We start from the raw sequence: 21844 nt of genomic DNA, 5'->3' as shown, positions 1-21844 counted from the left end.
TCTTCTAATAAATTGCTCAACCCACGTAAGTAGATAACAGAGATGCTAAACAGTTGAATAACTGAAAATGAAGTAATCATCGTTCTCGAGCACATTGAGAATGGCGTTAAAATACTTGGCATAGTCAGCATACTAACACTTTTCCCTCTACCGTAACAAGTGTTCGACGTATCTCGATGTTTCTCTTTGTAAACTCATTTACACCTATACGCTAAACTGTCTTCACTTCCTTATAAGTAGAAAACTGTAACAACGTCGTTACAGCGCAATAAAAATGTTTCTTCATAGTTACGATCTTTGTTAACTTCACACAGGGTGAGTCACGGAATTGAATCAAATGATATCTCTTTTCTGAGTGCAAACAAAGAAACAATAATCAAGTCTATCTTTTAATAAAGTCTCATTATAAATAAATGATTAAAGTTATCTCTGAAGCTATCTTTTACAAATACTAATTGATTAAAGAGACTTTGACACGTTGATGGACAACAGTGGTACCCTGTTAGCTTACACGTTATTTAGAATTTGGAACCGACAGGATCAGAGATCAGGAAATTACGTTTTTCGTCCTTATATGAGATTTTCAGTTGAATAAGGGTTCATTCGAAAGAGGAAGGAAATACTTGAATTCTGCAGGTGTATTTTGTCGATTTTTCCTCTACTTTGGACACTCATATTATTAGATATTAATAAAATCTCGTTGAATCATGATCAGAGGGGGCTGCACTGGACCTTCCTCTTTCGAATGAGCCCTAACCCAGCCCGAAATGTTCTCATATAAAAAACGAAAAACGTAATTTCCCGAACCCTTTTTTAGTCCCATTTTTTGCCGGTAATGTCACATCGCTGCGTTACCCGTGTCTACCCCCTTAAGGGAAAGAAAGAAAAGAGGAGCAATCACAAGGTATTCGGACAGTGGAAAGTGTTCCGGGTTAATATTCGTAGCGAAGAGAATTGTTTTGCAACGTTAACTCTCCGAGCAGCTTACGTGCCCATGCCCGTCTCGTAATTAGTTTGACTTTCACCGTGAGGGCCACCATACCGGGCACACTTTCGCTCGTCTTCATTTTACCCGTCTCTCCTTCGTTGTTTGCCTCTGGAATTACGTTACGGTGAAAATACCTGAATGCGTCCAGAGGAATTTAGGCCGATATCAAGGACATTCTCTCGTAACCTCGCCGAATGGTCAATTCGACGATCGGGACGCGACCATTCGTGTCGTCGCTCACCACGACCAAATCTACACGTGAATTTCTTACTAGAGCATCCTCTTACTCAATCTAGGTATCTCTTGGACGTAATCAGGCTCTCTTGTTGCGATATCAAACGCGCGGACCATTCGATAACGATCTCTACGACTTTCTTTCCTTATGAAATGACGCTGATCTTGTAGCCTCGAATTTTCCGTCACGGTCGCACTGGTCGCTCCGCGTGGATTTACGCGAGAAACGACTTTAATCTGAATTTCAATTACCCCTGGATACCGAAATTCCATGTCACGCCGTGTCGCGTCAAGCGTGAAAGATACATTACACCAGCGAAACATTTATTCCGACGCTCTTGTAACGTTTAATGGAAACGCTAATTTATTTCCATTGCGAAGCAACTGATTTAGAATCTACAAATCTACGCATGTTTTACACTGTTCTTATGCCTTAATTTCTACACTAGGCTTAACGTTACCTTTCTTTCTTTTCGTAGATTGCAATCGCATTTGTAATAACTTGATTTTTTTCTTTTTTACAGAACATCTTCGTATGTAAGTCGGTCTGGGTCACGATTGACCACGCTTCGTCAGTCGCAAGTTTTACAAAGATTTATAAAAATTTGTGCTGAAACAGTCAGAAAAATTCAGATACAGAACGATAAAATCTTAACAAACGTGGGACTAATTAATGTGGAAGGAACGATAAATCAGCCGCGATACTTCCGATTCATCTCGGTTGAATGGCGCGAGGTTTCCCGGATTCACCGTAACCCGTTCTAAACGAGAAGAAAAGCGGGGATGTTGATCGTAATAAGATCAGGGTTACGTAGCCGCATGAAAGAAGATCGACCGATCGATGATCGAACGAGGGAAGGAAGAGGATCGAGGATGTTCCTTTTCCCCTCTTTCAGCTCGTATAAAAGTCCGAATGTGTCGATCCAGCCGACACAACTGTGAAAGATCGCCGGTGAAAGACGTTCTCCTTGCGACGTCTACCTTTCGGCCTCGTACCCTCTCGATTACCTCGAAATTCGACGATGTTGGTCTACCTGGTGAGTTCTACGAACCCTTCCTCATCGCTGTCATTCCGTATCATTATTCGTTTCCTTGCCACCTGAACGTTTGGTGCCTTTGTTTCTGGGTGGAAATTGTATTTCCTTCGTGAACCCTTATTTCTGAGAGACACCGGTGTTGAATTAATTTTTAATTAAACGATTCTTCAACATGATACAGTCTTCCTCAGGAAGAATGTTGATGTCCCCAGTTTCCACCCTCATCCATAAGCATCCCCGGGGAGAATGTTGGGACATGGTCCCTTTATATTTATTTATTGTTCATATTTCTCAGTTGTATATTAAATTTTATAATACTTATCAATTAATAATTAATTCCTGCTTCTCTTATATCGCCATTTATCCTAGGGAAGTCTGATTTGATCGCGAGTGTACCTATCCGTGTATATAATTATCCGGGTTAAAAATCATCTTGATACGATTGATTTCAATCGATCGAACGGTTCCTGTGAAACTTTCTCCCATAAAAAAAACTGGGAATTTAGGGATCGTATCGAGATACGTGAGAATGGCACGTAACGACATGGAATACAGTGGATACAGTGAAAGTACTCGGTTAAATTTGGGTAATTTCTGACCGGCTCACTTGCAACATACAATCGAGAATGCATTATTTTTACGGAATCTTTAATAGGGTAACGGGTTCTCGTGACTCGATCTCCGTTTATCAACGCCCCGAAATATCTCACATTTGCTCTCCACGTTTGTAACGCTTATTTCCAATTTTGTAATGCTCACTCATCGTCAGCAAAACTACATTTTACGCTCTGAATCTGCCGAGAGTTTATCTGTAATGCTAAAAGAAATTTATTCCAGAAAATCGTGCCGGTTACTATGTGTTCTTAATCTATATCCGATGAACAGATAACGTAAAATGTAATTTTATATTTTATATGGTTACACAAATTAATTATGTGCATTTTCTTCTTTGTTTTCCATTGAGAATTCATTTTTGAAGTGTCAAAGACAACGAATTAATTTGTACATTTGATAATTCGATTACCATTCTTCATGGCGTTTAGTCCACTGTAGAAGGAGTACGAAATAAAACGAGATGGTTATTCGAAAGTGACCAAATTGTTTTCACGAAGAAAGTCGATCGCGTATTCCGTGTGCACGCGACCAAGTACACCCATGAGTAATGTCTGCACATGTACTAGAAATGCAACGAACGTGGACTCGCGATCGTTTCGCAACCAATTTTCTACCACGTTAAATCGTTACGCTTACGCAATTGTTCTCCTCTAGTCATGGTACGCGATCAATTTTCAAGAAATTACGCCTCCACCCGTGGTCGATCTTGATGGGACCCTCTAGCCGGTCCGCGCACCTTTCAGGAAGTTTCGCTGTTCAACGACCGTTTTATAATCTTCTTTGACACGGTGATTACTCCTATCATTACTTCCTGTAAAAATCTGTGAAAAAAAGATTGCAATACCGGCTTTAGAGTACTTCGTATCGTGTGGAAGCATAAGTTTTAACGGATTAATTATACAATAACTTGTTGACTTGACTGATGCCACATCATTAGGCGCGTATTAATTTGCTAATTTCTTTATTTCAATCGTTACGAAAGTTTCACATAGAACTTTCATGAAAGTTACAATCAAATTAATTCTTCGATCGACCAATAAATGGATAATTAAAAGTTCCCAGGGGGATTCTGCGGTATACAGAGAAAAAAAAAGGAACACAAAGCGAGGAAATTCGAAACAGGGAAAGTCAGAAGCCGAAAGTAAAAGTAAAAGGAACTGGTTAGTTTTGCAGATCTAATCAGTGGAAATAATTACCGCGACATCTTAATTGCATTGCCTTTGTCCGTACCAGTTGTATTATCCGTCGTTTTCACGGAAAGGAGGATCGCTTTTAAAGAGAAATTAATTCTAATGCAAATCGTGAAAACAAAAGAACAATAAATTTGTGGTAACGAGTATCTGAAATTAATCATCGAAATTTCTTAAAAGTTAACCGACCGTAACTGCTAGAGTTACTCGTTCTCCCTGCTGAATTCATTTCCATTAATTAAACTATGTAAGTACACCTCGTTCTACTAGTGTGAAAAGTGAATTTAAATCTTCGAATTAATTCGAAACAAATCAATTTTTGATATTCAAAAGTCTTTAGACAAATTGATTTAATACCTCACACATTTATATTCAACAGCAATATAATTCATGCAAAATATCGTCTCTACGTATTTGCAAATCTCATTAAATTACTAAGTCGGATGTTTCGTTCGATTATTTAATGTAATGTTCGGTTAAATTTAGACATCGAATTTGTTGGATGTCAAGCGGTGATGTTCCTCTCCCTGTCGGGCGTCAATATTCTCGATAAAATCGATGTAATTAATGACAGTTTAATTGGAAACCGTTTCAGACCACGCTACTGTTAGTAGCCTCTACAACGGTGTACTCGAAACCAGCACCGGAACCGCCAAGCTCGTATTTCCCTCCATCGAGCGGCGCTAGTCTTTCAAGTGGATCCGGTAGCTACGGTCCACCCTCTCTTCCGGATCGTTATGGCCCACCGCAACAACAGCCCGTCGTCCATAAACACGTGTATGTTCACGTGCCGCCTCCAGAAGCGCCGGAATACAAGCCACCGAAATACATACCACCCGCGGCGCCTCCACAAAAACATTACAAAATCGTATTCATAAAGGCACCGACTCCACCGACGCCAACCGCCCCGGCTCTTCCGCCGCTACCACCTCAGGACGAAGAAAAGACGTTGATCTACGTGTTGGTGAAGAAACCAGAAGAAGCACCGGAGCTGGTGCTACCCACTCAAGCACCCACGCAACCAAGCAAACCGGAAGTTTATTTCATTAGATACAAGACACAGGTAATACGAATGTTGGGTAGATAAAATAACTTTATTCCTCTCCAATGAAGGAGGCTACTAAAACACATGTTTTTCTTTTTTACAAGTACAATAACAGGTGATTAAGAATTCAAAGTTTAACAAACAAAGTACTTAATGCTATTGCTTCTTTATCGTTTAGAAAGAAGCACAGAGCGCTGAATACGGTCCTCCGCAATCACCCCCGTCGGATAATTATGGCGCACCACCGTCCAGCTCTGGTGGACCTTATTAAACGCTTTCATCGCACGTGAGAATGTTTACTGGCAATGAAATACTCGAATACAGGTAAATCTCTGATTAAAGAGATATCATTTGGGAAAATTGTACATCTACGAGATTTTGCAGACCGATCTGTACGTAATACAGATTACTATTACAGATTTTTTGTAGGATATTATTAGACTTAAACACTCTGACTATTTATCGTCGTAAATTCTTAGAACATTTACCGAAGACATTTATTGGGGTTAATTAACTTCAATAATTTTTCAAAAATATGTTAGATATTCGAATGATTCTACCGGTTATTTAAATACTACTAAAAATGAAGAAGGATTGGTTAATCAAACATGTCTTCAATAACAATATTGATCTTTTTTAGAATACTGATATCTACAAAGGATTACCAAATGTAGTAAAGTGATGTTCGATATATTTTTTTATTAGCGTAAATGAAAATAATTATAATAGACGTATGTATTTTTTAATAAAACTATTTGTACTTTTGTAAAATTTTATCCTTATTTATTTTCTCTTCTAGTTTCGCTAAAGGATTAGCTTACTTAACACAAAAGTAAATCACAAGGGGTTGAAGTAACACAAAAGCACACCCCTGTTAGAGTACAAGTATATTCGAAAATAATTTTGCAATAACACAAATAAAAATTACCGTTACCATGTTAGGAGGGAAACCCTCGATATGTACGTCTCGCCTTTATACTACAAAATTATTTAAACTATATTATAGTTAGCGTAGTAACGTGTTTAGTACAAAGAAAATTGTGAAAAATATTTTGCGCACCATTCACTAAAGGTATATTCCCTTTTGCGCTAGATCCCCTAAAAGGAATCAATGTAATAAGACTCTTTATCATCCATTCATTCATACATTATCTTTTCCCATCTCGCTTATAGTCAAATTTGAGCTTACACGATTCAATTCTAACAAAGAGAATTGAATAATATATTTACTTTCAAATCAACAAATGACTCGATTCTAAGTTAATCACTTTATAAATGCTGTTAAATCTGTAAATACGTTTAAAGAAAATTGTACAAAAAATAGATATTTTCATTAAATATTCGAACAATTCTAATCGAATATCTTGCGCAGCGGTGTAATTACAAACATGTGAAACGATGACTATCATTTATTCGAAGAAAAAACTTTGTTTTACAAATTTTGCTAAAATTTTTCAAATCACGATTCTTCCTTTGACTAGTTTGCACAGCCGCTATCGTATTTCTATAATGTGATCATTTAACTCCCTAAAATCACTAAAAAATACTTTGGGAAAATATTCACTGTCTACATTACATCTAAAAAAAATCCTGAGCACCTTTTCATAGAAAAAAATTTTCTCCCAGAAATTCTTCCGACAAGAAGAAAGCTCTGAAAATTCTCTCAATTACTCTATGAGCAATTAAAAATTAATTTTACATCTTATTTAAAGAAAGTGATATTTTCCCTAAATTCGAGCAACTAAGACAACGTCTCTAATTGTTAACGTTGTGTGCGATTAATTTAAGTATGTATCAATCACGAACAAATTACAAAGAACATGCATTATAGTCTTCCCTGGTTAACAGTAAACGTCTACCATCAATTTTAAAAAGCATGCGATGTCAAATCACAAATATGTCTTATAAAAGAAAACAATCGAGGCAATACTTTTTGATGGCAAGACCTAATAAGAAAATATTCTCCTACTTGTACGTAGATGACAAGCTTCTCTCTCTTTCAACAAATCTATCCTATAATCTAATATTGTATTTTTCACTTTTTAAAAATAGATAGTTTGTAAGCAATTTTTGCCCACTTACAAACTTTTTTATCGTTTCAATATTTAAAGAGCCATATTGTTCGATAATATTTCTTAAAAACTTGTTAGGTATTATTCGAGCTTTTTTGGTTTCCTTTTGATAAGGAATTTCTTAAGTAGTATAGAAACGAAAGGATAAGATAGGTAGATAATGTGACCACTGTAATAAATAGAAGAGTATACCTGGTGATAACGAGTATACGATAAAAGAATGAAAGGAACAAGACTGTAGCCCATGAACATAGACGTATAGATAAACGTAAAAATTGCAAAGGCGATCCGAATTTCGGGATGACTTTTCACCAAATTTTGTACCTTTTCGTTTCTCTCTAATATCTGAGTTAACTGAAAGAATTAAAAATTTTTATATGATAGTTAATTGATTTATCAAGTAAGTCATTCAACAAAATATTTTTACTGATAAGGTACTTCTCACAAATGTATACTTACGTCTCTTTCAGCATACATGATAATAAATTCCATGAAGAAACACACATAGTATCCCGAATGGAATCCATGCCATACGGCGAGGAAGAGTAACGTTGCGAATTGACTATACAATTTCGACCCCAAAAATTTCAGCCTCTTGTAAATATACTCCGCGCACCAATGGTTAGTATTTATATTGAATGATAAAATCAAATAATTAAATCTGGTTGCTGTTTCAAAAGTCAACAATTGAATATTTTCACAACCATTCCAAACAGGTTGATTTTTCTTATCTCTTCCATTGTAAGTCAGTCCGAAAGTTGTGCAAACCTAAAATAATAGCTTATTTATGAATATTTTCGAAACAACTTGTTCGACTGATTTAAAATTCTTACCCCCTCACTGAACAACCAACAGAAAACGTATTTATAGAGATTAACGTGGCCCCAGAAGCCAATCATAAGTAGACGTTTCAGGAAGTTGTGTTTCAGAAACTCTGTACTTAACAAATATTGATTCGGAATATATAGAGTTCCTAACTGGAACATTATCACGTAAATAAATCCGATCAGTATTCGAGTAATACCAGGTGTCACGCAATCCGGTAATTTAATTTCATCCTTTTTAACGCTCTGTAAATATAAAACATCAGTTGTTTTGTTTTAAGACAAAAGTTCGATTAACATTTTTAGGGCAACTTACATCATCAATGAGTCGACCATTCACGAAGTCTAAGTACCTTTTCATACTAAACTGTGGACCGACCAGAAACGACCCCGGAAAATACGTAAATGCTGCAACCTCCAAAAATGTAGGTTGTTCTTTCAAGGCCACCTGTTTCTGCACTGCAGATAGCTTTTCCTGGAAAGATAATTTCATTATACGAAAAAGAGGAAATTTATGTTTCTCACATTCGTACTTCTTTGTACGTACTTCCGATTTTTTACCGTCAAGTATGTTGAACGCTAGACCAATTAATCGTAATGTTAATACACATTGCGGCATAGTCCATTTAATATCATAATCATCTGTACTTGTCGTGTAATATCCTGCGAAGAATAAAAAAAAAATGTATGGATAATTATTCATGAACTTTGCTCGGTCTTAAAATATAATACAAATTGTATAATAATTGTTTTATACCGTATAGAAGATATGACATATTGAAGACGAAAGTAGTGAGAACCGATAAAGAAGTACCACCAAAAAGTTTCAAGATGAGGTAAGTGATACATAATGTTGCTGCTGAGTGAAATGTATTGTGTTCTGAAAGTATTGTTTACATTTGATTAATTTTTCCGTAGAAATTCATAATTTGTAATTAAAGTCGCTTGATAGAAAGAAGAACGACAGACAACGTATAATTAAACAACGTGAATGCAATTATTTTAATTCGTTTTTTCGATGCGACAGAGTAAAAAACATCGTATGTTATTCTCGGTATCAATTAGCATATAAAATTTAATTACCGTAATTCCAGTAGCAGATCAAAATGCCAGAGATTGAGAAAAATAAATGTTGAAGAATCGGACTTTTTCCATATAAAGTATATCTGTGAAAAAGGGCAATAGGTAATCCTGAAAATTCAATTACAATTATGATACTATTGTATTCCGCTGAAATATTAAAAATAATTGTCGATTCACAAATTTCATAATTTAAATATTAATCTTTTAAATTTCGTACAATCAGTAATAACATATTTTATTCTAGATCTAATATATTTATTCTAGCTGTAATATTTAACAAAATTTTCAGAGAAATAGAGTTCTAAGAACACATTATGCAATTACCATTGCAAACGTGAATATGTATGTCATTTCAAAAAATCATAAATAAAGTTGTAGATATAGGTACATAACTTAGATCAAGGTAAACACAACATTATTAAGTAAAATGAGCAACGCATGTTCTTTGTAATTATTTCTGCAACCATTATCATTTCTGTGACACTTTCTGTTCTGTCAAACCGTTAAAATAATAATGTTTCAGAACTATTTAAATAATGACTTTAATACTTTCGAAAGAGATTTATATTCATTATGATAAAGATATTGTTTGCACATGCGCAATGATGAAATCCCTAACCTTTTCTGAAACATTGTAAGGCTATGTCCAATTCTATTTTGAATCGTAAAGTTCCCAAAATTCAATTTGATATAACTATGAATATACAAAGAAGTTGAATACACATAATAAATAATTCAAAGGTTGGTTATATAATCACTGATTATGCAAAAGCAAATAAAATAAGGTTATAGGTTAATATACTGATCATAAATGTTGAATAAAACTTGTAGAACCTGTAAAACGAAAGGAAACAATGTCTTGTTAAAACACATCAATTACCAAGTAAAATGGAGATAAGAAGACGAAGTGCGGCCTCGGATGCATTTAAGGTTTCCGAGAAGCTCGATAACATACTGCTCGACATTGCTGATCCTTTCTAAAGTTGGTCCCCTATTTTATTCCTTAAATTTCTCGTATTATTCCTATAACGTTTCCATTAAACTTCCTTTTTCTCAGGTTTCTTTTAATCAAAATATCTGCAATTTATCGAAACGATACCATCACCCATCACCGAGGTTATCAGTATACTGATATTAAAATCGCGATGGGAAAGGAAATGACAATAACAACTTTGCGTAACGCAACAACGCATCCGATGAAGAAAGTGTTCTAAAAATCGCTGAACTCAATATTCATTAAAAGCAAAAAGTCCTTGGATAAATCGTAAAAACAAAATCACATATTTAAACAGACTTCTCCTGTTACAGATTGACCGTGCAGTGAGTGACTATACAGTTTACTGAAATAAATTGGAACGATTCGAAACAATCAAAGTTATGGTAAGTTTAGGAACACCTAAAAACAAATTTTATTATAATAAAATTAGAATTAACTGCGTAATTGCAAATACTTGTAATGCTTAACATTATTATCTTCTTTCAGGGGAGTAGGGAAAATGAGCCAACTTTGTACCTTTTTCTCCGAATCTACTGCAGTTATCAATTAAAAAATTTTTAAAACATCAAGTACTGTACTAGATGTGCATTTTAGCTAAAGAGGATCTTTATATAAAATAATTAAAGCAAGCTGAACGATAAGTCAGTCACTCGACTAACATGGCGGTTAGGATGTTAACATGCTAATAACGAAATTACCTTTTTTTTAAGAAAACTTGGCTATAAAGCGGAGAATCACAAAGAACGTACTACAATTTTAATTAAATCTGAATTTAGAATCGTTTAAAATTGAAGAACTGTTTGTATTAGTTAATAAAATGAGGTACAGTTAAAAAATAGGAAAAAGATTCCATCAACATTTCTTGGTAATAAATAATTATTTAATAACTTAACTCGTGTCACACTATACATTGTTATAATCGCAATATGAAACATATCGTAGGATTCACTGACTGGCAGTTTCCAACAACTAACATACTTTTCTTTCGATTTTTAGAACCGGAAATTAACAAACCCTTCGCAATCCAACTACAATTTAACACAAAAATCGTACAATAATAATACCTAAATGAAGCCTACTAGAAAAGGATTTTAAGTTACACACTAGTAACTGCACAGTTTACTATGGCATATCAAAGTAAGTGTAAATTACAATCATTATAAAAGAAGTAATCCCTCTCATATTACATGTTCTCTTCTCGCTGCTGTACACTGCACCGACATACAGATTTTGATTTACAACATAAATTAGAAGTTTCGAAGCTTACGAAGCTTAAGCTTATTATGAAAATCATAACTTAAATCAATAATTTATAAATATTATGTTTGAACGAAATTTCTGTCGGTTATAAGAGCAGTATTGGGTCGAAGGGTTTAAAGGAATACGAAGAGTAGGTACGTACATCGATAGTTCCAGAGGTCGTCTCTAATATAGAGACAATAAACAAAAAATCCTATATTAATTTATACGGGATACTCCGGTCGAGAAAGCGGTTATCTTTACAGAAAAATGCAGTCGAATTACTTAGAGGCACAGTTTCCGATACATTCTATGTATAAGAAGATAGGATTCGACTTTAGAAAAATGGTGGTTGCTTTGAAAAGGCCGCCGATTCTTCTTTAGAAAAATACATCGGTCGTAGTTTCGCGCAACATTATACACTTCTTGTACACGCATACATAAATCTAAAGTCACCTATCACGTAGTTACGCGTATATTTGAATCAACTGGCTGATAAACAAGAATTAAATTGATTTAACGTTTGATTCCGTTCTAGACTTTCAACTCTTCGTTTCGAGTTAATTAATTTGTTTATTGTACGCACACAATACGATTACAATCAGACGTATGTATCTGAAGAGTCACTTCATTTTCCTAATACATACTAAGTATTTATTTTGAAGTAATTATATGAAACACACGCAACACAATGGTCACTAAATATTTTTACAAAATTTTAACTCATATGATATCAGCAGGCACTTTATAAATTATAGAAAGTTTTTATGTACCTTGTAAGAAACTATACTTAAAGTTTACTAGTCCACAATTCTAATACATACTAGTTTTTATCGGAAAACGAAGAGTCAAGTCAACGCTTTAGATTCTAATACTGCCTTACGATTTCTTTATTGAAGCCGATTTAATATCATTTTTACTATTCTTAAAGAATTTTATGTTCGGAGCAATAATTCGCAATTTTATGCGTTACAGATTGCCGATCATTGCTCAAGAATATCAGAACCGACCGAGTTCTATAAGAAATTGAAATACTTTTCATTTGTAATTTTGATTATAATTCTATAATGGAATTACCTTGTTTGCCTGGTCTATCTGTTTAGTCAAGAAACACTAAAACGAGGAATTTCGTAAGTTATTAATAAAAAGGAAAAATTTTGATTGATCGAAACAAGGTATGTAAATGGTACCCTGTTCGAGAAACTCTTTAATGTAAAACAGAAACTCGGTCAAATAATTAATCTTGTAATATTATGCTTTGTTGACTATAAAAAAGGCACACACACGTACACTTTCGTTTAACTTTCAAAATCTGGTCATCACAATTAAAATTTACGTATTTTTTAAATAATTAAGTCTCAAGAGTCACTTTTAGTTGATAATTAATCATACGAAAGTGTAGGTTTACATTTAGACTGTACATTTTACTATAAATATGCGTACGGATAGAAATTATTTTTAAACGTATAAAAATAAAGATTCTTGGGCGTTTCTGATTTTCTAGATTGACAGAAATTATGAATTTTTACGAAATTAAAATATGCTTTCATGTCAATTGAAATATTTCTATCAAAGTATTTTATCAGTTCCATTTTGCTAATGATTCGAAATAAACTAATAAATCCAGAAATCAGAAAATAATGAATATCATTTTTCAAAGACTGTAAGGATATTCTGCAAGATAATTTTTAATTAATGGTGGCAAGTGATCAGTTGGTAGCTTACACCTATTAACAACTAATCTGGCCAAATGACTAAGAGACATGACCTCCTTGACCAATGGTTTCGTCAAATAAATTTCACTATAAAGCTGTCCGCTGTAATCTACCCAGACTTCTTTTCTATGCTCGTCAACGCTTTTCGAATATTCTACGTAATATTCTAACATTTTTATCGGACAATCAAAGAGCGGGATCGCGAAAGCAAGTCTAGGTTCGGCGTCTAATCGAAATTGTCCCAAAAAATAATGAACTCTAACAGAGGTGGGTCCTCTAGCAGTCTGTACAGACACAGCGAACATGTATCTACTGTCTGAGCTGTCCCTCATCAACCATCGGCCAACCGGGGCATTTTTTAATAAATTTTCACTTTGCTGCCAACTAAGGCCTTCGTGGTACCAACCACAAATTTGTAAAAGTCTTTTAACTTCACAGAGTTTAGCCGCGTTTCTATCCATCATGTAACTATCAAAACTCCATGGACACGGCATCAACCACGACACAGGCGTGGTCGGAGTCCTGTCTCTTCTTTCCTCAAAGTTTTCTTGATTATTCCGAGCTTCGTTTTCTTGCACCAAACCGCCGCCGTTAAAATTGTTTCTAGTTTTTGATGTTGTATTCGATAAAGAGTTTGGGGAACTTGTCGTAGTTGCAGTTATGTTCACTGTACACTGTCCCAGACTTGCAGGCAGCTGTACAGTTGCATTCACTTGGATTTGAAGCGAATTCGAATCCAGGACCATGGAATTATGATTTTCAGAAGCTGGCGGACTCTTCGATTTAACGTGATAAACATTCTGAACGTTGTTACAACAGCAATTGCAATTTCCTCCTTGTCCTGATTCTTGTTCACTTTTCTTGGAATTTTTAGGCTGCTGAAAGTGCATCACCGGCACACCGGTTACTTGGAAATTCGAGAAAGGCGACTTCTCCTCGCTATTTCCTTCGTTTAGATTTCCTATCGACGGCTTTTCTTCCGCCTTTTGCGGTAGAATGTTTCTTCTAGTTCCTGGTAGTTCTTGACACCCGCTTGGGGGTAGCAAGAACATCCTTTCGTTGCAATTACCATTCTGTTGCTGACTCTTTTGTTCTGGAAGTATGATCGAAGTCTCGTGATTTTCAGTCGACAATGTCTTTTGTACAAAGCATCCACCACCAGACAATTTTGGACGGATTTCCATACGCGGTATTTGCATATGGATCCCAGAATCTGTACTCTGAATCAAACAACCTCCGGACTGTATACTTGGAGTTGTTATCGTTACGTTTCCTCCGGTCAAGTCGCAACTCGTGGCTATCTGATATCCAGAATCCTCTTCGTTCTTATCAATCTCTTCGTTGATTAACGAAAATCCAAGTATCTGTGCATCTCTTCTAGACGCCTGATGAATGCTGTCTTTCTGTTTTTCGATTCTCGGCTTCTCCAAATCAACAGTCTTTGATGGATAGTTAAAAGAGTTAATAATAGGTTGACTATGGATGATAGTTGGTGCATTTATAAAACAACCACCACCGCTTGTGTAGCCTTTAGGAACTAGCAGGCCACCATAGTAACAGGTTGCTGGATGAATTAAGGCATTATCTCTGTCCATGTTTTCAAGTTCGCAACAACCTGGTGCTGGAAATCGGTGACGACAGTTTGGACACATAACTGTCAACATTTTGTGTAGAGATTCTTTGTATTCAACATAACCCGTTGTCCCGTACCTGGAAGCAGAAAATAGAAAATTAATAATAATACACATGCGTGTATGATTATTTTTTAAATTAATATTGCGGATGTTTCTAGCAGGTTACTCGGTTTTTTGAATAAAATTATAGAAGGATTCTTATTTCAATTACTCGTTATATGTGATTATTTATAAATGACTGGCATAATTTACGTAATTGACCGCATTGCGTAAGCCATTTTCCATGAAACTCTCGTTTCAACTAAAAATACTAACAGCTCTATATAATTCTGCTTTCTGCATCAAGGATCCTATTATTTTCTTTCATTCTAAAAGGAAAGTTATTTTTTCCTCGATTTTCCTCTTATTCCTTTTATAATTTTATTAATTCCTCTTAATATCACCGTCGACTTAAATAATTGCACGCTTTATGCAACCGCTTCTGATTCTAAGAACGATGTGTATCGTGTTCAATTCGTGCTCTTGCAAGGTTGATTTAACAGATTAAAAAGAACAAAATAAATATGCGTTACACAGCAAACAAAGAAATTCCAATAGAATCAAAGATTCTTCAAAAGTGATTAATCGGTATCTTTTTAAAACCCGTGAAATACCCAATCGTTCAATTTCTGTTAAATAAAAATTCTGCAAATATGAAAAATGCAACAGATGTTCATAACCGCTTCCTCTACCGTTTCAATAACCGACGTACTCGTGTAACATAGCGTTACGAAACACCATATAATGTAACAAGATTCTTGTAAAGGTTAGAAAAAGAATTTATTAAAGAGAAGTGCATTTCTCATGAATGTCACATGATCGTTATTCATTGACACAAGAGTCCATTAACCTTGCCAGTATCTCGATCTAGTGGTTTAAACAAATCTATAGCATTTCTAATGGTAAAGTTGAATGTGTCGAATGACAATTCATAGGGGCGTTTTAAGACCAGGTGTTGCATTTTCCCGTGAATCTCGACAGGAATAGAGACGCATCTTTCGACATCGTTCGCGCGTACCACAGCTGCCTTCTTTTTCCATTGTGTTTTAATGGGCCACGTGGCAGAGAGATGTCCGAGTGTTAGTAAAGCGGCGCAGAGCCGCTTTTCCACGAACGTGTCGCAACGTTAGAAGGCCAAGCCCCCATTTAGAAGTTGTTCTTGTCCTCTCTAACACCCCACCGTTTCTATCTCTTTTCTCCCACCTCTCGGACTTGCAACTAAACTCACAACCCCCACCACGACTACACTCGTTCGTTTCACTATATATTAATCACAATCAGAGCTTTTTCCAAATATTTGCTCAGTACACGCGAGAGATAAAACTCACGTATGTAATTTAATGATAATAAAAACGCACGCCACCTTATTATTGATTCAAGTTTCAACGGCAAACATTCGAACTTGTTTGTTAATAAAATTACGAATATTATACTAGTAATAATAATTGTTAGTTACTCAACAGTTTAGAATTCTTTTTTTTTTTTGGCATATTTTTCTGAACTGTGTAAACACTTGTGGCAAAAAAAAAAAAAAGAAAAAAAAGAGAGAATCGATCGTTCCCGCGTAACGCAATACGTGTTCCAATGAATTGTCGTGTTACGATTCAGAAAACTGCAGTTACAATAAACGTACATCGTCCCGAATAAAAGGAACGATTGCCAGTGCCGATTTCGAGAAACGATTTCACATCGCGTCATCGACGAATTGGTATTATACGGAACCCTATAATCGTTTCCACCAAAAGATCCTCGATGTACTCGCAACCTTCCAATTCTCGTTAGCCATAGATAAAAATTACCGCGAAACGAAGACGGGCAAGGTTAACTTAAAAAAGAATTTTACTCGGTGCGTAAGCCCCGTTCACCTTCCCGGGAAATTGAAAACGATTGTCTTCGTTATCTCGAACGGGAACAGCACTAAATTTATAGAGATTAAATATTTCCTTCATGGTTACAAATTACCGAGTATCGTCAAATAGAAACACGAAGAGTAATCAAATAATAAATTGTTTCGTTTTATGACGCAAGCCATCTTTGTTATCGAGTCTTCTCTGAAATAATAGTCGTCAATTGGTGACATGTACGCGATATCGATGTTACACGGTACTGAAATATAAAATTTTCAATGACAATTAGGGATAATAAATTCCGAGAAGCTGAAGAATTTAAAAATAAAATCTTGTTTACACGCAGTTTGTATACTTTGGACTGAATATATGCAAATTCTACTCGTTTTATTCCTTCGAGATTAATTAATTTTTTTATTATTTTTCAGCCTTGTCTTCTGTCTTTATCCTTCCTCAACCATCTGTTCTCTCCTGACGTTGGAATGTCGAGGGGAGTGGAAACGGCAAGAGGAGCGAGAAAGAGAAAAAAAAATCTTTTTTCGAGCAAAGAGGACTTCGCAGAATTGGACGTCGTAATTTTATTTGAGGAAACAGAACAAGACCCCGTTGGAAGCGTACAGAATTAGGAAAAAAAAAAAAAAAAAAAATGTTGGAAGGTATATCTTTTTTTAAAATAATTTCTCAATAATATAAAATTTACGAGTTTATCAAAGGAAGAAATCATATAACGTGTCTTATAAGTTTTTTTAAAAATATGCAAAGTGGTAGTAAAACGGTTGAAGAAACAAACAATTCAAGGCTAATTTGATTTTGAAAAATTAACTGAGTAGAAAAAATAAAACAGGATGTTATAGACGCTTCTAAAAGGATCGTTAAATAGAGAGAAAAAAAATTATGGAAGGAAAGCAAGTAAATGAATAAAATGAAGGTATAAACGATCAAAGATTTTATAAGGCCCGTAGATGAACGGAGGAGTGCATAAATTCGGTGAAGAAAAAGCAACGAACGAGGTTTTACGATGCATGGTCGAAGTCATAAAGTGGTTCGAAAGCATCATAAATTGAGAGAAGGGTTGGGGGTCTACCCATATCGAGGGGTCTGGCTAGAAATTCGTCTTCTTGGAAAACGACGAACTGGGCTGATGACCTGTGCGCCAGGCGAAATACAGTTCGTCGTAGCGAATGCTAATTTTACTGGTCAACTTCATCGATGCTTTTACGGTCTTTCGGTTACGGGTCCTTTCAAAAATCTTGTTCCTTGCGCGAAATAATCGTGTAATTTCTCGCAAGAAATTATATCCTTGAACTTAGGAGTTAGTATATTGAGGATTAAATTAGAATTTCCCGGGGAAAATGATTTTTCCACGAACCCGCCCTCTCCTGTAGACTTTCCCGAGAAGAATGACGATGTAGGGGAGGAGGCCCCGTATATATAGATCTATGACTACCCACTACTTGCGTATAAACGCTTACGCGGGAAAATTTGATTTAATATTCATACTTTTAATGAAATATTCAAACGTTTTAATATAATAATTAAAACTTATATAATTTCTGTCGAAATTACTTAAAAATATTAATAGAGTTACAATTAGGATTTTGAGAATTCCTGCTTCCTCTACATCGTTATTGTCTCTAAAAGGCTGATTTAATCGCGAGTCTACTTAAGTATTTATAAACGTAGTCGATTAAAAGAATTTTTTAAAAGGAGGGCAATTAAATATTCAAGTACATTCAAATGAAGTTGTATAACAGAATTTAGTAGAATCGTTACAGCACAATTTTTATGTACAGCAGTTAATTGAACAGTCGCCGTTTCTGAATGGTGCTGTAGCTGGCCTCGTTATCGACAAGATTTCCAGCAAGTATAAATGAGAAGAGGTTCCTCGAATTAGTGGTAACACGGATTTTATCTCTTACAGATAAGCGTGAATTTTATTTTACAAGCCTTCGAGGAAATAAACCTGCTTCCGTGAAAGCTCTACTTTTGTTATTACAAGTACTTAGAACGTTACCACCCTTCGTTCATTATATTCTCTGGTCATTTCTTTGTATCTTTTAGATTATCACTTAAATATTGTATTCATTTATTTTGCAACGATCACAAATATTCGTATATGTACGTTTTATTACGTTTTTTATCTTGCCTAAACTCTTCTTTCAATAACATTTGCATAAAAGTTTATGGTTTTCTTATGAGTTTGAAGAGCAAACAAATACTCTTTGTAACTAAATTTCATGCTTAGCGTTTCATTTAGAATCGTTTCCCATAAAGAAACGTATTAAGGGAAACAAGAAAACTGTCGGTAAATGATTCATTCTTGCTATTATGACAATGCCAGTACTTGGAAGCTTTTTGCGTTGAAGACATAATCGATGTCAAATAGGAATAAATTTTCGTCTCGAAACGCGAGCAAATGTCGATTAACAAGCACAAAGTTTAATGAATAATCATCGAGCAAAATAAAAGCAAACTCGAGTTTAATTAATATTCATAGAAGCATCGTCGAAATGAATGCAAACGACTTAAGAACAATACTCAGAGGTGGAAAAAAATAAGAGGAAATATTCAGTTCATGCGAAACGATGGATCAAGCTGGCAGAATTTCTGAGAACGTCGCTTACCAAAATATTTTCGCAATTTGGTGACAGCTGGGAACAAATCCCCTCCGGAACTTTCTCCGAAAAGGTACTTCCACTTTCACCTCGTGCGTTTAAAATAGCTCGTAGCACTTCTAAAAATAATTACAAGCGCGATGGAAGTTTTTCCGAATCGGTGTGGTTCAAACGATAACGTGAGAAAAAGATGATTCCATAAGAAATAGTTGAATCTTTTCGCAAAGGCACGACGTCTGCTTTTTTTTTTAAAAATGAGAGATGGTAAAAGTAACAGAAACCACGTCACCGACACGAGTGTCAAGACAGCACTGGCGCTGCTACCACTGAATGAATCTATAATTGTTTTTGTAGAGAAACTTGGAGGGAGCGAGCACGTGATCCGGCTGCACGTAGTAGGGGAAATCGAGGAAGACTCGTCAAGGGGCGTTAAGAAATTTATTCTACGGATGGCGATGATCAAGCAAACGATCAAGCAAATTTTTTCCAATGTCAAAGGTTACGGGGCAAAAAATCAATTAAATCTGCACGATCGATTAAATTGCTGCGCAATTACTTTAGAAATATTAGACATAATAAATGTCAATCCTTCTGACATTTACAATATGAAGTTGGAATATGTTGAGACCTTAACCTTTTACCTATTAGAATCTATGACTCTGCTAATTCGATGTTCCTTTTCATATTTAACCATTGAAGAACGAAGTCTGGGTCAACTGAGACCCAAACTTACAAACAATATACAAAGATATTAATTTAAAGTTAAATGAATAATTTTGAAAGGAACGGTATAAAATTTAGGAAATGAAAATAATGTGAAATACAAAATTAAATCACAATTGGGGCTCTCTCCATGGTCCGTCGTCCGAGGGTTGAATGGAGATTATTCAAATTATAACTAACTCACGATGCAATAAAAAGTAAGGTAAAGAACACTGACATCAGAGGTCAACTGAGATGATATTTAATAGGCGTCATCGAGAAAGAATGAGTGGATTTAAAATCAGCAGAAAACATATTACGCGTCTAATATGAATGATTACGTCAAGTTCAGGAGAAACGAGCGGAGAAATTAGATTAGATTGATTGACGCTCAAATCTGTCGCTAGTGCATGTGCTCTCTGTGTCCACACATGCCTCGCGGAAAAATGGATTCCTTTTAACTGGTTTACGTGCGATCTCGTCTGTGCTATCGCGTCATCGTTCTCGCTTACGAGTTTGTACTTCCGTAGACCTCCCGTCGAAACGTCACGAATTCCGATGATTTGACGCTACGCCATACACCTATAACGATCTTGGCTGCCAATCGATCGCCGCTGCCAGACTGATACCCTCCCCGATCAAGAGGCACTCGACATTGCCAACATTTTACATATTTTTTTTTTTCCTCTCACAAAAACAACCTGTAAACAGTTTTTAATTAATCTTCGTGGAAAGCGATACACGAAATGTTGATATAAAAAAACATGTTATGAACCATTGATAAATTTAGATTTTTTATTATTTTTCACATGTTTATAGTTTTTTATTATCGAGTCTAAGAATATTCAGAAAGAACCGGAGAGAGAAAGGAAGGCGATAGTCGTATCTGACGATTGATGAAGAATCCTGGTAGGGGAAGAGACGAAAAAAGAGGGAAAAGAGAGAAAGAAAAAGGGAGGCGGACAGAGATCAAGAGAGATCAGGGAGGGGAAAGAAAGAGAGAGAGTCGCGTACCTAAGACACGTTATTCTTGTTCATTTCCAAGAATAAATCCGTAAGAATCCATCTGGTCGTACAATACGAGTTTCTCTTAACAAAATACGCTATTCCCTCCGCCCCTTTCCCTTTCGAACATTTTGCAAACTCTCTGATCTATTAGATCCGATATCTGCACTTTATCCCCTCTTTATTATTTTTTTCCAAGATATTCCCTGGATACGCTAAAATCTTATCTGAACGTTTAATCTCTTTTCTGAAATCTCTTGATATTTATTACCAGGAATTTTGTCTTGAAATTGAAATCCATATTTGTACAAACAATCGTGGGTGATTTGTGTATCCATTATTCATCGTTCCAGACTCATAAATCATTTGCATATATGAAAGTATAAATTGAAAATCTTTACGTTCAGAGATACCGTCTAACCGAAAGGTGTTCCTATGATCATTATAAACCTATAGACCTCATGAATTTTGAGGAAAACGTTCCCCATCGATGATACACGGTGTCTGAAAGAGTAACACCTGGCCGTGAGTCACGGGTCTGAAATATGTATCCTAGCAGAACATCTGACGTCTCTACGCAGGCATTTGGTATCCTTTAATGAACGAAAATGCTTTCAGGTATATTAAAGTATTATTAACCCGCCAGCTTTTGAATCTTAAGGAAACAGCTTCCATTAAACAAATACGAATTACATAATAAATACATACGTGAATAAACTCGCCTATCTACCGGGGTTTATTTCGGTTCTAAATAAAACATACACGTAATAGTATGAACCGCGTGTTCGTATATCGCATATATCCAGAAAGCTTGGATGCTTCTTGAACAATAGGTGGAGGCTGATTCCGTTATTAGGCACACAATGCGTCCCATTGTGCATTTATGGTGGCTTGGTGAGGGAGATTTCGTGGTAACTCGTCAGGTTTTGTAGAAATCGCTTTTTTTTTTTTCTAGATTGAACG

General features: G+C 35.5%; 3 protein-coding genes and 1 long non-coding RNA gene across 5 annotated transcripts; 2 read left to right on the top strand and 2 right to left on the bottom strand.

Annotated features, from left to right (window-relative positions):
• Positions 1-2117: 2117 nt before the first annotated feature.
• Positions 2118-5428, top strand: LOC117600258 (uncharacterized). Its single transcript, XM_034315413.2, has 3 exons — positions 2118-2259; positions 4660-5127; positions 5288-5428. Exons 1-3 carry the CDS (start codon positions 2245-2247, stop codon positions 5378-5380), a joined length of 576 nt encoding a protein of 191 aa, XP_034171304.1. The 5' UTR covers positions 2118-2244; the 3' UTR covers positions 5381-5428.
• A 1834-nt stretch (positions 5429-7262) lies between these two features.
• On the bottom strand, positions 7263-10109 carry nes (lysophosphatidylcholine acyltransferase 3 protein nessy). Its single transcript, XM_034315407.2, has 8 exons — positions 9969-10109; positions 9089-9196; positions 8763-8885; positions 8553-8668; positions 8322-8480; positions 8015-8251; positions 7641-7949; positions 7263-7535 (listed from the first exon to the last, which is right to left on the bottom strand). The coding sequence occupies exons 1-8, from the start codon at positions 10051-10053 to the stop codon at positions 7263-7265; spliced, it is 1410 nt and encodes a 469-aa protein (XP_034171298.2). The 5' UTR covers positions 10054-10109.
• Positions 10110-11187: 1078 nt separating this feature from the next.
• On the bottom strand, positions 11188-14703 carry LOC117600252 (uncharacterized). Its single transcript, XM_034315405.2, has one exon. The coding sequence runs from the start codon at positions 14701-14703 to the stop codon at positions 12979-12981; it is 1725 nt and encodes a 574-aa protein (XP_034171296.1). The 3' UTR covers positions 11188-12978.
• A 619-nt stretch (positions 14704-15322) lies between these two features.
• On the top strand, positions 15323-20832 carry LOC143306110 (uncharacterized). 2 transcript variants are annotated; one of them, XR_013063530.1, is made up of 4 exons: positions 15323-16904; positions 16988-17215; positions 19057-19247; positions 19529-20832. It is a non-coding gene; the product is annotated as an uncharacterized LOC143306110 (long non-coding RNA). The 2 variants fall into 2 exon arrangements; XR_013063531.1 differs by having other exon boundaries at positions 15323-16040; positions 19529-20828.
• The last annotated feature ends 1012 nt before the right edge of the window (positions 20833-21844 follow it).

The sequence above is a fragment of the Osmia lignaria genome, chromosome 15, assembly GCF_051020975.1.
Source record: "Osmia lignaria lignaria isolate PbOS001 chromosome 15, iyOsmLign1, whole genome shotgun sequence".
NCBI lineage: Eukaryota > Metazoa > Arthropoda > Insecta > Hymenoptera > Megachilidae > Osmia > Osmia lignaria.
This window is presented reverse-complemented; position numbering and strand designations above follow the sequence as displayed.